General features: G+C 49.4%; 4 protein-coding genes across 4 annotated transcripts in view; 2 read left to right on the top strand and 2 right to left on the bottom strand.

The window, feature by feature from the left end:
* Positions 1 to 2,345, bottom strand: part of LOC125950396 (mucin-6-like) — a 6,452-nt gene extending 4,107 nt beyond the window's left edge. The window contains exons 1-2 of the mRNA XM_049678346.1: positions 2,295 to 2,345; positions 60 to 1,463 (exon numbers count right to left, since the gene is read on the bottom strand). Coding sequence (XP_049534303.1) covers positions 60 to 1,463; positions 2,295 to 2,345 — 1,455 coding nt within the window. The remainder of the gene's footprint in view (positions 1 to 59; positions 1,464 to 2,294) is intronic.
* Positions 2,346 to 7,355: 5,010 nt separating this feature from the next.
* Positions 7,356 to 9,766, top strand: LOC125952719 (atypical kinase COQ8B, mitochondrial). Its single transcript, XM_049682385.1, has 3 exons — positions 7,356 to 9,000; positions 9,069 to 9,261; positions 9,344 to 9,766. The coding sequence occupies exons 1-3, from the start codon at positions 7,484 to 7,486 to the stop codon at positions 9,701 to 9,703; spliced, it is 2,070 nt and encodes a 689-aa protein (XP_049538342.1). The 5' UTR covers positions 7,356 to 7,483; the 3' UTR covers positions 9,704 to 9,766.
* Positions 9,767 to 9,772: 6 nt separating this feature from the next.
* LOC125952727 (general odorant-binding protein 19d-like) lies at positions 9,773 to 10,477 on the bottom strand. Its single transcript, XM_049682391.1, has 2 exons — positions 10,339 to 10,477; positions 9,773 to 10,268 (listed from the first exon to the last, which is right to left on the bottom strand). The coding sequence occupies exons 1-2, from the start codon at positions 10,393 to 10,395 to the stop codon at positions 9,894 to 9,896; spliced, it is 432 nt and encodes a 143-aa protein (XP_049538348.1). The 5' UTR covers positions 10,396 to 10,477; the 3' UTR covers positions 9,773 to 9,893.
* A 1,261-nt stretch (positions 10,478 to 11,738) lies between these two features.
* On the top strand, positions 11,739 to 13,957 carry LOC125950392 (uncharacterized). Its single transcript, XM_049678339.1, has 4 exons — positions 11,739 to 12,566; positions 12,643 to 12,939; positions 13,010 to 13,303; positions 13,641 to 13,957. The coding sequence occupies exons 1-4, from the start codon at positions 11,739 to 11,741 to the stop codon at positions 13,854 to 13,856; spliced, it is 1,635 nt and encodes a 544-aa protein (XP_049534296.1). The 3' UTR covers positions 13,857 to 13,957.
* The last annotated feature ends 1,043 nt before the right edge of the window (positions 13,958 to 15,000 follow it).

The following is a 15,000-nucleotide window of genomic DNA, read 5'->3' as shown; positions in this document are numbered from 1 at the left end:
TGCTGCTGCTGTTGCTGATAATGGTGATGATGCTGGACCTCGATCGGTTTGCTGCGAACCGTATCCTCGTGCGAACCCGTCGAAGAGGAACCGGCCGATGTGTGGAGTGGGATGTAGTTGGATTGCCCAGCACCGGACACGGGAGGCAGGTAAGCGTTAGTAGATGGTTTGGAATGTGACAGTGGCGGAAGGTAGGCATTGGTGGTTGGTGGTGCCGGTGGCAGATAACCATGTTTGGCCGGTGAATCGTAGCTTAGTTTGTGTGTGTGATGAGGCTGTTTGCTGCTGACGGCGGGGAGATACTGGAGCGATGGAGCAAGATAGGATCCCGTGGGAATCGGGTGTGTCTGGGCATGGGAGTTGGAGGGTGCAGAAATGGTTTCATGAGAGGACCCGAGGTAGGTCGATGGTTTGAATGGTTTCTGTGTGCTGAAGGTCGAATGGACCGAGGTGTGGAGTGGAGAAACCATCGTTGCACTCGACGGTTGCTGCAGCGAAATGGAGGAGATGTACTTATTGCCGGAATAGAGATCCCGTTCCGGTACGTTCGGAGTGGAATAGTGACGTAGTCCCTTGACGCCGCTTGCGTACGATGGTTCATAACCCAGCGAGTGCGAAAGATGTCCGTACGTCGAGGAAGTAGATGTTGGACCAGGACCAGGAGCAGTCAAGGCGGCCGCTTGCGGTAGCCCCGAGTGGAAGCTAGGGAACTCTTGCACCTTAAACGCTGTCGGTTTCAACGAGTGCAACGAGTTGCTGTCGAACAGCAACGGACTGGCATGATGCGGCTCGTGATGATCTCCAAACGATCCGTAAGCGAAGCTGCTCGGAATGGCCTTAATCGTGAGTGGACCAACCGTTTGGAGCTTCTTCAGGATGTCGGTCAGATCGTTCGTTCCGAAGCTACTGCCATACTTGATCGGATGTCCGATCGGTTCGGAGAACCCACCACTGAATGAGTGCGTCTGAGGCTGGTGGTGGTGGTGAACGATCGGAGAGAAGAAGGCATGCGATGAGCCGCCTGGTTGGCTGTACTTCAGACTGGCTGGACTGGCAAACAGTTTATGACCTCCGAAGGATCCATGCACCGGGAAGGACGAATGTTGAGGGATGCTGTAACTGTACGCCCCATGCCCGGTCGCCGGGGCATACAGCTCCGACGACGACAATGGATGTCCTGAATGTGCTCCGAAGCTGTACCGACTGTGCTGCGGAAAGTGCGCTCCGTATCCGTAGCTGGCCACCTCACGCTTTCCATGCGACGACGTTTTCTTGGTGCTACTGTTTGGGGCCGTGGCACTGACGACGACGACCGATTGCTTGGCGGTCGGACCGCTAACAGCGGCTACGCTGTCGGCGGTGACTTTAGCGGTCTTCGTTGGTCCAGACTCTGGTCGGCTGGCAAGGACGGTGGTGCCAGCAGCGCAGCACAGTAGCGCCACTGCTAGAGCTACCTTTACAGCCTGGGCGAAGAAAAGGAAAAACAAGTTTTTAATCAAATCATCGCGCTATTGTTGATGCAGACAAAAGGAAGAAGCTCCGTGGTGCTCCTTGGCCCATGAACATCAAAATTTTTCATCTCGAATGTCACTCTCTTTCAAGGATTCAACTTTGAAACTGGATTTTCTTTGAACTTGAAACAAGTGATCACCTAACGATCATGATGGAAATGAGAAGAGATTATTGGAGCGTATTTATTATCAACATAAGCTTCGATCATTCTTATGGTAGTCCTCGTGGCACTACATTGAACGATTGATTTATCTTGTTCCTTCACATCTTCAACATTGATTTGTTTCATGCTCCAACAAGATTTACTCCTTCTAGGTGCTTTCGCCTTATTGCTCTCCGTTTTTTATCACAAAAGTATATAAACTTTCACTCCACTTTTTTAAACCCAAAAACCATTAAAACACTTTTCAAACCAACCAATCGTATCACCAGAGTGGAAAAAGCTTTCCATCAATAAAAGTCCCCAGGAAAATCCGGATCACGCATTTTAGCATTTTCTTTTTCCCTTTCACTAACCATTATTATCTCGCTCGATGTTGTACTCGCGCGATTGATGCGTTTTTTTTTCGATTTTCTTCTGTTCGTTTGGCTTTTTGGCAATAAAGTTCAAAACATAAACCGCGGCGGCACTACTCTAAACGGTAATAAGCTACTAAACTCGGAACTGAACAGAGACACACGCACTCATCCACAGGCACAGTAGTGCACAGCCGCCGAGCTGCTCTCAATCACTGACCGCAAAGGAATGCTCCAAAGCTGCCAAAAATCACCTGTTTATATACGACGCCACCACCACCACCACCACCCCAACGATCGGTGAGACACCGCGGCATCTCTTGTGGTCACCGCCATTGGCCGGGGTGTTTGCAATGGCGGAACGGTGACCACCCGCGGGCAGGGGGCAATCGGGCTCAAATGATCTTCGAAAAGTTCGTTCGGAGTAGCGAAGGAGGAGGAGGAGGAGTAGTGGAAGGCGGTGTCGGTACGGTTTTGCGGTTGGTGGTGAACCGAGACGGCCAGCTCCTACCACAAGCAACCACAAGCGCCGATCGTCCGAGGTGTCAGATTGAACACAATAGGGAATAGCGGGTGGTGGCTTAGGGAATCGCGGAAGGGCGACACAATCACCGTTGGGCATCCCAAAGGGCTAAGCACGTGACCAAGATCGCTAGAAGATCGCGATCCACCGCTCGACAAACCGGGACACTATACCTGGCTCGGCCTGGAATGAGACGTCCCCTCGTTTGTCTATTCTGATTGCAGACTTCAATAGCACGACCAGGGAAGAAGAAATTATGAAAGAAGAAAAGGGAAAAGGGAGCTGTCCGGTCAAGTGGATTGCATTTCCGGCACATGCGAGTGTCCACGACGGCGGCGGCGGTCGATTGGAGGTGAAAGTGTTAGTTAGTTTTGTAATTTACTCGGTACGATCTTGGAGAAGGAATCGAAGCTCTCTTCCTTCCTTCTAGCCCGATCATGAGGTGATGTTACGTGATCCAATCCTTTTGTTCTCCGGTGCCTCCCAACCAGGATGGATATGGTTGGATGCTTGATTCCCACAATTAGTTCTAATCATGTTGGTTGGATTGATGGGAATCCCAGTACGAAATATGCAATCCCGGATCCTCGTTTGTGGCGCAGAGAGACGCATGATCGCGTGCCCGCGCCAGCAATAAAAAAAATCCTGGCCAAAAAAGTGAAACTTCGTCTTCCCAACCTACACTCACACACACACGGACGCACTCGAATTGCGCCAAGAGTGGCCCAAGAGGCGACAAATTTCCCCCCATTTGGGTTCAGGGCTTTGAAATTAAATCGTTTCATTTGCCGTTTTACCTCTTCGGTTGTTCGATTGTTTCGCTTCGGTCTGTAGATCACGCCCGTGAGGCCCGGGTGAGGTGGTGACCAGGTTGTTGGATGTGTTTCTCTGGCGAAAAAAGAGAAAAACCCACGAATCCACGGTCGATGGAGACGAGCAGACGATATAAAGCAATGCGCGCCTTACTGCCCCCGCTATCAATCGTTGATTTATACGATCCTCAACCACGTTTCGGAGGGTGCTGAGGAGCACATAAAAATATCGGAAGCATATAAAGCTCCAAGCGTAAAGCGTGAGCCCCCGGTTGTACGTGGCCAAGGGCTAACTTCATCAAAATCCGTCCACGTTCCATTGCAGGAGTGCAGCGACGTTCCGGAGTGGAGAGATGAATTTGAATTGCGATCGTTCAGATGAGTTTTGTGCGGCGCAAATGGTGGTTCAAAGATGGTTCTGGTTGGATGAATGTTTTGAATTTAATGTTGGTATTTAAGGAACAGAAAGGAAGAAAATGAAAGAGAAAGAGCCGAAGGGTTTGGGTCTTTCAGATGCATCCAAGGTGCTAATAGATAAGCGATGAAGATTACGTAGCACTCAATAAAACACCTGTACACAAGTTATAGATACAAAAAGGTGATTGAAAGAAGGGAAAAAATAATGATCCTCCATTAACATATCGCGAAAAGTATAGCGATCGCGACGTGGAAATGCGACATCACCCTGCCAAAAGATGCCAATCATAGCAGGCTAATTTCGCCCGAAACTGCGGACACCCTCATCCGGCCCGAATAAAACGTTGAGCAAAACGATGATTATCGACGAAGCAATTTCGAAACCGTATCGTCATCATTATAGGAAATCGCACATGGACGTCGAGACGCACAAAATGTACGTTGGGCACCTCCCCCCCAACCGAGCTCGTAACGTTCTTCACTTGGCACCTCCACCAGCATTAACTCACGATTGGTAAGAAGAAAATCTGTTTGCAAATCGTCATGTCTCGAGTGACCTGCACCGGTGACCCGGGCACCCAGCAGACGGTGGCGATCACCTTCTCGTTGTACGCTCGCGCGGGTATTTTCATCTTCTTTCCAATTTGCAACGAGCCGAAAGAAAAATGACCCCCTTCACCAATTAACCGATCACAAATCAATCGACGCGAACATCAGCCCCTTCCTTGTAGCGACCAATACCGTGGAGAAGCGAAGAGTAGGCTTCTCTCCAACTCCAACAAGCGAAGTGGCGGCCGATGCCATGGACCGAACGTTGCTATGGATCAAACGAGGAAAATGCTTCACTCTTTTAGAACGCGGCAGCAACAGCAGCTTTCCCCGCAGCCTGCTGGGGTTTGTGTGCGTTTTTGCACGGGCTTCGAAACCTTCGAAACATGCTCCTTCGAAAGTGCCCGTGATGATGAGTTTTCCTTTACACTTTTCCAAATGACGAACCGCTACAATGTGGTGCTGCGTGTACGTGACAAGGAAGTGGCCGGTTTGAAAGGGGCCTTTTAATGTTGGTTCTTGAGTGAAACAATGGGCCTATGGGCTGGCTGACGCCTTCCGAAAGATTGATATCTTTCGTCGAAGAGAAGGAAGTGCCCGACGGCAGCGTAGCTGCAGCTTTGGATGTAACAAAGATTAATGAAAGCCCGATCGATCCTCGGGATCGTCTTGGTTCCGTTCGTGGACCAGATTTAAGGAGGAGATCCCCTCTAGGAGCGAAAGCAAGTACAGCAGCAGCAGCAGCAGCAGCAGTGGCAGTCCATCGATCTCCGATAGGACTGCCATTCGGAGCATAACCGAGTCCGACCCCAGAGTGCAAGTGCAATCAGGCCAATGCAGGTTGCGTAATCCTTGGCCGCAGAATTGGCCAATCGATCAGCGGGGAAAGGAAAGAAAGTACCGCGCGAGCTGCGGGACATTGATTGACTTGGAAGGTTTTTCAATGTGTCGTCGGATCGGCTGTTACACGCTTCAGCGTGGTGCTGATGGTCTGGCGTTATGATGGCTTGCCCGCTCATTCGTATGATTGATGGCGGGCGCGCTATTGAAACGACGGACGCATGGTGCAAACGTCGTGTGGTGCGGATGGTGGCCGTTGTTTCTCGATCATCATGCTCTAATGCTCTCCATTTGTCGGTCAGTGTTACTAGAATAATGCCGAGCATTACATTGATATATGCTACCGTTGACGGCACCGATGCGGTGGAGACACTTTTGACGAGCATTATAAATGCGGTGACGTGGCTTTTTGCACTCTGAAAGAAAGCAACATTCCAAACGCCATTGAGGCATTGTCCTCTATTTGTCCCTACCATTTATGGCGTCAACACCCAAGACGATCCTTCAGTTGCATTCCTTTTTCTTGGGAGATGGTTAGCCAAAAAGATCCCCAAATGTTTGCCCATTCACTCATCATTGTATGGCTTTACGTGGGACATCGTTTGATGGTCGCGTTTGTTTTTGTCTAATTGCTGTTATGCTGTCCTTCGTGGCCCCCGGGAGCGGAGCACGGACGAGCATAAATTATCCCGTTCACCTTGTGACCCCAACACAGCAAGCTCTATAGGGATGATTTATCATCCCCATCAACGGTCCGACCTGCAGCAGTAGAAAGATTCGACCAACTTCGGTTACGCGGTGCAGTAAGTGAAACAATCCAAAATCTGTCTCCCATTTATGATATCCATTCGCTGTGAGGTTCGTGGTTTGAAGCGTATTTTCAGTGTCATGTGCGGTGTGGAACGCTGTTTTCATCGGAGGCAAATATGTGTCACAAATAGTAGGTTTTTGTTCAAATTCATTTGTTACCACCTTGTGCCTCAAACCAGAGCGGTACAGGAGATACAATCATGAGAAAACGGAAACGAAATGCCTCATTTACAAACAAGACGGAGACAAGATACCACAGCTGGCCCAGCCCCGCGTGGCGATGCGTCCTCTTTCAAGGTTAGCCCTGAGACGGTCGTGTACGTTTTCCCAGGATGACTGCGCGCGTACCGAGATGCGCGAGGAAGACGCCTCACGCCATCACGCAAATCAGCCTTTGATTAAGTCAAGGTTAAGATCAATATTATCTGACCACACCTTATTGCCATGGGAGCACCGATGGCAAACTGCCTTTTGTGGCACTTTGCTGGCCGTCGTACTTTCGCTTCTGTTTCCCTTGAGTTGAGTGAAGTGTGTAGCTGTGTTGCACGAGACTCATAAAACCCAAAACTAATTCCGAATCCACCTCCATAAGGTTGCGGCTCAATGGAGACGACGCGTAGCCGCTCATCTGTTCCACCATAACGACAGAGAAAGTAAAGGACAAGCGGGGAGGAGTTACACGCGGTGAACACATGGTGATAGTTTAGTTGTAACGGCGGAGCGTCGATACAAGCTCAACATGATAATGAGTTTTTGGTAGATGCGTGAAACTGGCTGTAACTTAATTAAATAGAGAGGAGCCATGTACCGGACCCTCAGCATGATGCAATGGACCCGGATGCTATCGATCAAGCGATCTAGTCCCGTGATGGTGCTTAGCACGCGATCTACGCGATGCACCGTAAAAACGCGTGTCTGTGACCAAATCACGTTCGAGCGAAATGGCAAGAAAAGCGATCGAGATTATTTAATCGTTAGTCGGTCAGACATCATCGTCCGGCCCCGTTTTCATGCTCCCGAAAATCGGCAAAAGCAATCTGATTGGGAAACGCACGTGTGTCACGAGGAAAACCACCTCTGTGGGTGCGTGTGGGTTTGATCCAATTTTCAATGAACCCATTGTTCGAGCGACGAACTGTACGCCCTTCAGTGGACTTTTCCTTTCTTCCGTTTCACGTTCCACGTGCAAAGAGATTTAAAAAATGCGCCAAAAACGAATCTCGAAACATCGGGTGCGTGGCCAGTTTAGCACTACAACGGCTCTTCGTGTACAGGCGAAGATAGAAAGAGGGAGCGGTAATCTTGCCGTTGCAGTGCAGGAATCCCGTGCGCACTGTGGGCCCTGGTTTCTTGGGTGGGAAACGAAGAAAAAAAAACCGAAAAGTAATGTTATGAAATACCGGTGAACACTAATTTTAAACAATTTTACGTTATTTCAAGTATTAAGTGTGAAAGTTTTGTATTACTACCTTCCGTAAGAGTACCCAAAGTGTTAAGAAGCAAAATGTCTCGTGCTCAAGACGCGGTTGGGATGTTGCGAGGCTTGAAACTCGTGGCCGAGGCCGCGGGGCGCACAAACAGCGATTACGCCAGGCACGTGTGGGCAAATTCAAGCGTACGGGAATTACTCGAACAGCAGCTGAATGCCGGCGAACAAACTATCAAACAGGTGCTCAATAATCCCGCAAAGGAAATGGAGAAAGCGGGAGGAATGCTTCGGGAAACGCTCGAACGCACGGGCGTTGTCGCGGAAGGTCTGCGGCAGCTTACGGTGGCTGCTTTGCCGAAAGTTGCTCCACTTTCGGCCGACACACTTTTGCCACCGCGTGTCCCCACAGCGTCCGGCGGGAGCGATGGAGTTGCAGCGGCACCAGAAAAACAGGGAGATATAGCGAGCCTGGATATCTCCCAAATTACTCTGAAGGAACTGGAATCGATACTGTCCGAGCACAGCAAGAACCGGGAGATACGGTTGGGCACCAAGCGCACGTCTGCGATGCAAACAGAAGCAGCAGCGACCCCGCAGGTCCCAGAAGAATCGCCGAAACAAGAAACAGAAATACCTCAAACGACAGTACCCAAGGAGCGGCCACCAATCATTTCGAAAGCAGTGACACAGGACGAGAAGCAGATTGAGAAGATGATGCAATTCGTGTCTTCGTACGATAAACAGGGAGAATCGGCTGCCCCTCCTGCTACGAAGGCTCAGCAACCACAGCCACAACCGATAGAACTACCTCAGCTGAGCACAGTTGCTAAGCAGCGCAAAGTACCTTCATCCCGTGTAGCCCGGCTGGCATCGTTCGGAGGCCTGTTCGCCGGATTAGGACTGGGGACGGTAAACGAGCTGGCCAAGGGTGCCCTCGGAATCGGCGGAACGCTCGATGTGAAGCAAGCCCTATTTAGCCCGAACAATGCCGAGCGTATCGTGGATACGTTATGCAAAGTTCGTGGAGCTGCTCTCAAGCTGGGCCAAATACTTAGCATACAGGATTCGAACATCGTTTCGCCGCAGCTGGTGAAGGCCTTCGAGCGGGTGCGACAGGCTGCCGATTATATGCCGGATTGGCAGGTAGAGAAGCAGCTCGTCTCCGAGCTGGGGCCCAATTGGCGCGATAAGTTGGCCAGCTTCGATCAAAAACCATTCGCGGCTGCCTCGATCGGACAAGTGCACCGTGGTGTGCTGAAAGAGAGCGGAATGGAGGTAGCAATCAAAATTCAGTATCCGGGAGTGGCCAGGAGCATCGAGAGCGACATTGATAACCTCGTGTCGATGCTGAAAGTGTGGGACGTATTTCCAGCCGGAGTCTTCATCGACAATGTAGTGGCGGTGGCCAAACGCGAACTAGCCTGGGAAGTGGACTACACACGAGAAGCGGAGTACACGGAACGGTTTGCGGAAATGATCAAGCACATGCCCGAGTACCGGGTACCTAAGGTGATCAAAGAGCTGACTTCGAAAAATGTGCTAACAACGGAGCTGGTCCCTGGTGTTCCGATGGATCGATGCTTCGATCTAAGGTAAACGATTAGCGGAATTGTACGTTTTCTGTACCAACGCTCTCATACCTCGTCTTCCCTCTTTACAGCCAGGAGCACCGTGATCACATAGCGTATGGTGTAATGAAGCTGTGCCTAAACGAGTTGTTTACCTTCCGATGCATGCAGACGGATCCCAACTGGTCCAACTTCCTGTACGATGCGTCAACGAAGCAAATCATGCTAATCGACTTTGGTGCGACTCGTTTCTACAAGAAAGATTTTATGGATGATTACTTAAGGGTAAGCAGGCTCACAATGGCGCGCATAGGTTAGCCGGGTACAGTAACCTCTTTCGATTCCGCTATTTTCCCCCTTCCTTCAGGTTATCATAGCTGCAACGAAAAATGATCGACAGCAGATATTGGAACTGTCACGCAAGATGGGTTTTCTCACCGGCTACGAGACGGTTGCCATGGAAAACGCTCACATCGATGCAGTGTTGATCCTCGGCGAAGTGTTCAGCGTACCGGGCGAGTTCGAATTTGGACGACAGAGTACGACCAAGAAAATAGCTGCCCTCGTACCGGTGATGATTGCTCATCGGCTCTGTCCGCCACCGGAGGAGATCTATTCGCTTCATCGTAAACTGTCCGGAGTGTTTCTTCTCTGTGCACGCCTTAACGCCAAGATCGATTGCAAGCCAATCTTCAACGAGGTTATGCAGAACTATAAATTCGATTAGCCGCTGCACACGATTGCCCCATTAGAATGTTACCGAATAAATCACCTAGAAAAGTGATGCAAATTCTAATCTTGGCTCTTGGGTTTCTTTATTTAGGAACTGAATGTAACAACGGCGCACTGTTCGAGTGTAGTGTGTGCGTGATTTTGGCTGATATCATACTTGGTTGTAGCTCACTTCCAAATGCCTCCTAATGCTTCAGCTCAATTCCATGCTTCTCAGCCGAATCCTTTAGACAGTTCATAACCAACACGGCTAGCTCGCAGCGGTCCTCGTGCACCACATCCTTACAATCGGCGGCGATCTCTTTCGCGAGCGCCATCTTTGCCTCATCACCCTTCATGAGCATCTTGGAGAGCTCGATGAAACCGTCCGGTTGGAATGCCTTCCCATTGGACACACCGAACTGCTCCTGCATGCAACCGGCCAGACACTTCTGCGTTCGAGTATCCGGCATCTTATCGTTCACGAAATTTTCCACATCATCATCACTGGCACCTTCCTGCTGTTTGCACTCTGCAGCCAATCCACGCAGCATCTCCTTAGCTTCCGATACTTCATCGGCCTAAGTGAGGTAAACGAGGGAATGAATTGTACACATACGGTAGTTGTTCCTGCCAACGACCATGCTTTACCTGCGTTCCGGCTAGCGAAAGGCCGACAAACAACAGCGCGACTGCAATGTGCTTCATAATGGTTGTTGATTTCAACTGCAACTCGTAACTACACCCACCGTTTGGTCAGCAATGCATCTTTTATAGATTGAGCTCACAACGTTGCGACCGGATACGGCTTAGTGGCGTGTCGCTATCGGTCCGGTAATTATAACCGTCTTCTTTTCGGCCTCGCGTGTTACTGAGCCACTCGCAGTTTTCCAGTCGTCGATTTTCAATCTCTCGATTGGATGTTGCTCGAGGTTCTTCTATTTGCCTCTTTTTTCGAATGATTAGAGACGATAAGTTGCAAAATGAAACGGACTTAGGGTATTTTGAACCGGGAATAAATTGCTCGCTAATGTTAGCCCCCCACTTCCTGAACCCCACGAGTACTGCGGTGCTGGTTGATACAAGATTTATGGCAATTATGCGATACTATCGGATTGTTTTCCACGTGGGCTATGGTGTGGGCCATGGCGTGGGACCATGCGGTAATCCGTTGCTAAACGGTGCTCGTACTTTTTATGATGAAATATTCAATGTGTTGTTCACGGAGATGGAAAAAATCCCGTCGTCGTACTGTACGACTTTCTTTACAGGACCAATGACTACATTAACGGGTAAATTGAAAAGACCATACTGAGTAAATATGTTGAAGAGTGTCAACAATTGCTTCACCTCAATTGCAGTTCTACCATCGGGCCCAATGTATCTTTGTATTTGCCTCAATTCAAATACCGTGCAACTCAATTTAGTGTAATTGAAAATTGTGTTCAGACAAATAAACTGCTTAGGATGATAGTTGTGCTCCATCTTTCTGGTGCCCATGCTTCCCATTGGTGTATGAAGCCAAGAGGGATTAAATGCATTTCCCATAAAAGTAGAGTCATTCAATTGATACATTTCAAATAGATGGTGGTCATTGCAGGTGAAGAAATACGACCCCAGAAATGGAAAACAGTTCAGTTGCTTTGGAGCGCATCGCACAGATAGGGCTGTTCGATGTGGAATTGATGCGGGTAATTCGATGGATTTGTATGTGGATCTATTGTGTAACGCTTAGTAGCATCCGTCTAATCTATCAGTGGTGCTTTCAGTTGCCGAGTATCTTATCACGTTCGTTTGCACATGCTTCATTATCAAATCAACGGAAATCCGGACGGTCCAAACTCTGACGGAAGGGTTTCCTCATCCGTTTATCGTGATTGATTTCGCAACCGAGAACCTGGATGTCCTGCAGCAAGCCATCGAAAACGGGTGTCAGGTAGATGATGCCATGCATGAGACCAACGAACAGACTATCGGTCCGATCGCAGTACTATATTACATCGCTTCCGTTACAGTCATTCGTTCTGACGCCATCGACGGGTCTCGAATTTATGGATCACTTCCGCTACGTGCACGATCGAGCCATAGCACGCTATCCATCGAAACGCGTGTTTATCGTAGGCGGCTCTGATGACACCGTGATCGAGTTCGAGGACAAAATACACGCCATTCTCAACCACAGTGCTATAGACGATTTGATGGATCTGCTTTTTGTGCAACCAGATGCAGCACGGCACCGAGTAGATCTATTCACTAACGGATTCACCCCGGACTCGGAGTTAATACGATTGGATAGCTACAATCTCCGCAGCAACTGGCATTTGGCAACACCTGGCGTAAACTTGTTCCCCAACAAACGTGCCAACCTAAGGGAACGATACGTTCGGTTAAGTATCTTCAACTACCAACCATACACGGTTTGGCGTGAAGTTGAAACCAGGCAGGAAGCCAACTCTTATCTGGAACATCGTCCAACAATACACATCGATGGAACCGAGTCCCAGCTATTCATCGAGTTTTGTGCCAGCCGGAATTGCCGTTTGGAGATGTCGCTGGATGATGTCGGCGAGTGGGGCCAGATATACGATAATCGAACCGGTGATGGCATTCTTGGGGCCGTGGTCGAACGGAGGTCTGATATCGGTGTCGGAGCACTGTACTCCTGGCATCATGAGTTTGGATTTTTGTCGCTCTCGAAACCAATCTCACGGACCGGGGTCACTTGCATCGTCCCGAAGCCACTACCACTGTCCTCCTGGATGACTCCGATTCTACCGTTTTCACCATTCCTCTGGCTCGCCGTGATTGCAACGTTCGTCATTGCTACCATTTTCGAATTTCTCGTCAGTTTTGTGGCTCATAAGATCAATGGCAAGCAGGTAGGCGTTTCGGGCACGTGGAATAAATCGCTGTTGCTGTTGTGGTTGCGTTTTCCCTACTCTGGATTTCTTACAGAACACTGGCCATGTTGATGTTTGCGAAGCCGTGATGGTGACCATGGCCATCTTCATTCTGCAGACCGTGTTGCTGCGTATCAACAAAACTCCGATCGTTTCGCAAATGCTGCTCATTGGGTCCCTGCTGATGGTTGGTCTGATGATTGGAAACGCATACAGTGGAGGTCTCGCTAGTGTCATGACGGTTCCGCGATTCGAAAAGTCCATCGACACGGTGCAGGATCTCGCCGATCATAACTTACACTGGGCATCGACGCACGATGCTTGGATCTTTTCGATTCAACTTGCGACACAGGTAACGCGCACGTTAGTTTGGAAATCCATAAAGTTTTTTAATATTGCTTTTTCCGCCTGTTGGACGATAGCCAACGATTGTGAAGTTGCTGCAGAACTTTGGCACCTACCCGAAGGATGTGCTGCACGAGCATGCCAAGAAGCGTGACATGGGATACAGCATCGAACGGCTCCCTTACGGTCACTACGCCATCGGCGAGTACATCACGGATAGCGTGAGTGGTAATTTTGAAATCATGCTCGAGGACATCTACTGGGAGGCCTGTGTCGCAATGGCCACCAAAACTTGGCCACTAATGAACGAGCTCGACGAACTGACGCTACTTATCTTTCAGAGCGGAATCCAAAAGTACTGGGAAAGCGAGGTAAATGGACATCTTCTTCGGCCCCCATGCCACCGGCCGCCGGCCGCTGTGTTCCCCACCTGGGTCAGTGTGGTCAGTTCGGTTGGAGCACGAGCATAAGAGTGTGAAAAGGACAAATATTGGCCACCTTTCGAAAGGAATCGGCGTCGTACGCACTGCGCATGTATGCCAACGCCTACTCTGGCGAGCTGTCCGAATGAATGGATACACCACGTACAAGGGGGAAGAGACGCTTCAATCCGACTGACCTGACCGGGACGCGGCCGCCGGTTATGCCCTCGAGAGGTCTCAATTCTAATGCAAACACATTCGTCTTCGACTGGTTTCATTGTGAAAGGTGGTGTCGAAGTATGCGGATAATAAGGTCCAACACGCCATTTCCATCTCTCGCCATTTCGATAATCCAGGCCCCATCGCACTGCAACCGTCGCACCTGATTGGGGCCTTTTTTCTGCTTGGCATCGGACTGGCCTGTGGGATGGTATGCTTTCTGCTGGAACTACTGTGGCATCAATGGTCCATCAGTCGACTAGTGGTCAGTAACGTGTGGTGAATCAGCAAAAAACCATCCTACTACGCAGCATGGAACTCGTGACAGGTCATTCCATTCGTTGACAACTACAGATTGCTGGTAGAAGGACATTTCGAGTGTCCTGCAGAGGTTGTAATACGCACCAGTAGCCGGCGCTGTCCCAAAAGGAATGGGGAACAAATAAAACAGAGGGACCAGAGCGGTCTCACTCAAAACAACCCCCTTCCTGTCTGCGTCCGCGTTCTATTAGAATAGATTGTTGGAACTACGTTGAGTTCCCCTCTAGCAGAAGGATGTAGCGATAATTTGCCGGTACTAAGGAAGGGTGGCACGGCGGTACGGCACACTTGCTATCATCAATCGCGTGCGCAACGCAACGTACCTTTTCCCTCCGGTAGCAACACCTGTGCAAAGGGTAGATGACCACCGCGCCCCCTCGACCACTTGGGAACTTTCCCCTGGTTCCTTTTCCACTGAACAAAGTCCTGGGGTCCTGTCGCTGATTGAGCTTCGTGGGGGAAGCTAACCCCTCCGGCGTTTTAGGTGTTCAGAGACGGGTATGGCAACAGTTATTGGTGGTATCGTCAAGCGAGCGTCAACCCCAACCGATCGAGGGATGAACAAGCGCTTGAGATAATCAGAGAACAAATTCAAGTGAATTGCCCCTTCCATGTGGTCAGCCACGAGCGTGTGTGGAAACGTAGTCCCCAATGATGTTCGTCATTCATTTTGTGAATTCAATTCTCTCACCTTAATAAATATTTCCCGATATAGATCTTTTTGATGATAACTCTATCCATAAATTGCGTCGTCACTCTTAATTTCCATAACCTTATGAAATTTAATGTAGGGAGGCCATGGTTACCTCTCCAAATTCATTTTCCAACAATCTTGGCAACCTTAAGATACATTTTCCAGAATAATCGGGAAAACAATTGTGGAATTTATGAGAAGTGTTATGGAAACCATCCTTATCTTTTCACAAAAAGGATACAATAGATAATGATTTCGTAAGCACAGTTTTTCTGCTCCTAATGTGTTTATGTTCTAAATGTTCTTATCACCTCTTTTTTGTAGGAAATAGCATTTCAAACAACCAGCGTGGACCAAGGGACAGCATGATGTCCATCAATAGCATCTGCTGGCCGTGTGTATCCCCACGCAC

This window comes from Anopheles darlingi, chromosome 2 (assembly GCF_943734745.1).
Source record: "Anopheles darlingi chromosome 2, idAnoDarlMG_H_01, whole genome shotgun sequence".
In the NCBI taxonomy this organism is placed as follows: domain Eukaryota; kingdom Metazoa; phylum Arthropoda; class Insecta; order Diptera; family Culicidae; genus Anopheles; species Anopheles darlingi.
Note: the sequence above shows the minus strand (reverse complement) of the source record. Positions and strands in the feature narration are given on the sequence as shown.

Excerpts from the sequence above, each read along its gene's own strand:
- LOC125952719 (XM_049682385.1), top strand. The coding sequence starts at position 7,484 with ATGTCTCGTGCTCAAGACGCGGTTGGGATGTTGCGAGGCTTGAAACTC. Across the intron at positions 9,001-9,068 it reads GATCGATGCTTCGATCTAAG|CCAGGAGCACCGTGATCACA; the intron begins GTAAACGATTAG and ends CCCTCTTTACAG. Across the intron at positions 9,262-9,343 it reads TTATGGATGATTACTTAAGG|GTTATCATAGCTGCAACGAA; the intron begins GTAAGCAGGCTC and ends CCCTTCCTTCAG.
- LOC125952727 (XM_049682391.1), bottom strand. The coding sequence starts at position 10,395 with ATGAAGCACATTGCAGTCGCGCTGTTGTTTGTCGGCCTTTCGCTAGCC. Across the intron at positions 10,269-10,338 it reads TTTCGCTAGCCGGAACGCAG|GCCGATGAAGTATCGGAAGC; the intron begins GTAAAGCATGGT and ends TACCTCACTTAG.
- LOC125950392 (XM_049678339.1), top strand. The coding sequence starts at position 11,739 with ATGGATCACTTCCGCTACGTGCACGATCGAGCCATAGCACGCTATCCA. Across the intron at positions 12,567-12,642 it reads ATAAGATCAATGGCAAGCAG|AACACTGGCCATGTTGATGT; the intron begins GTAGGCGTTTCG and ends GATTTCTTACAG. Across the intron at positions 12,940-13,009 it reads CGATTCAACTTGCGACACAG|CCAACGATTGTGAAGTTGCT; the intron begins GTAACGCGCACG and ends GTTGGACGATAG.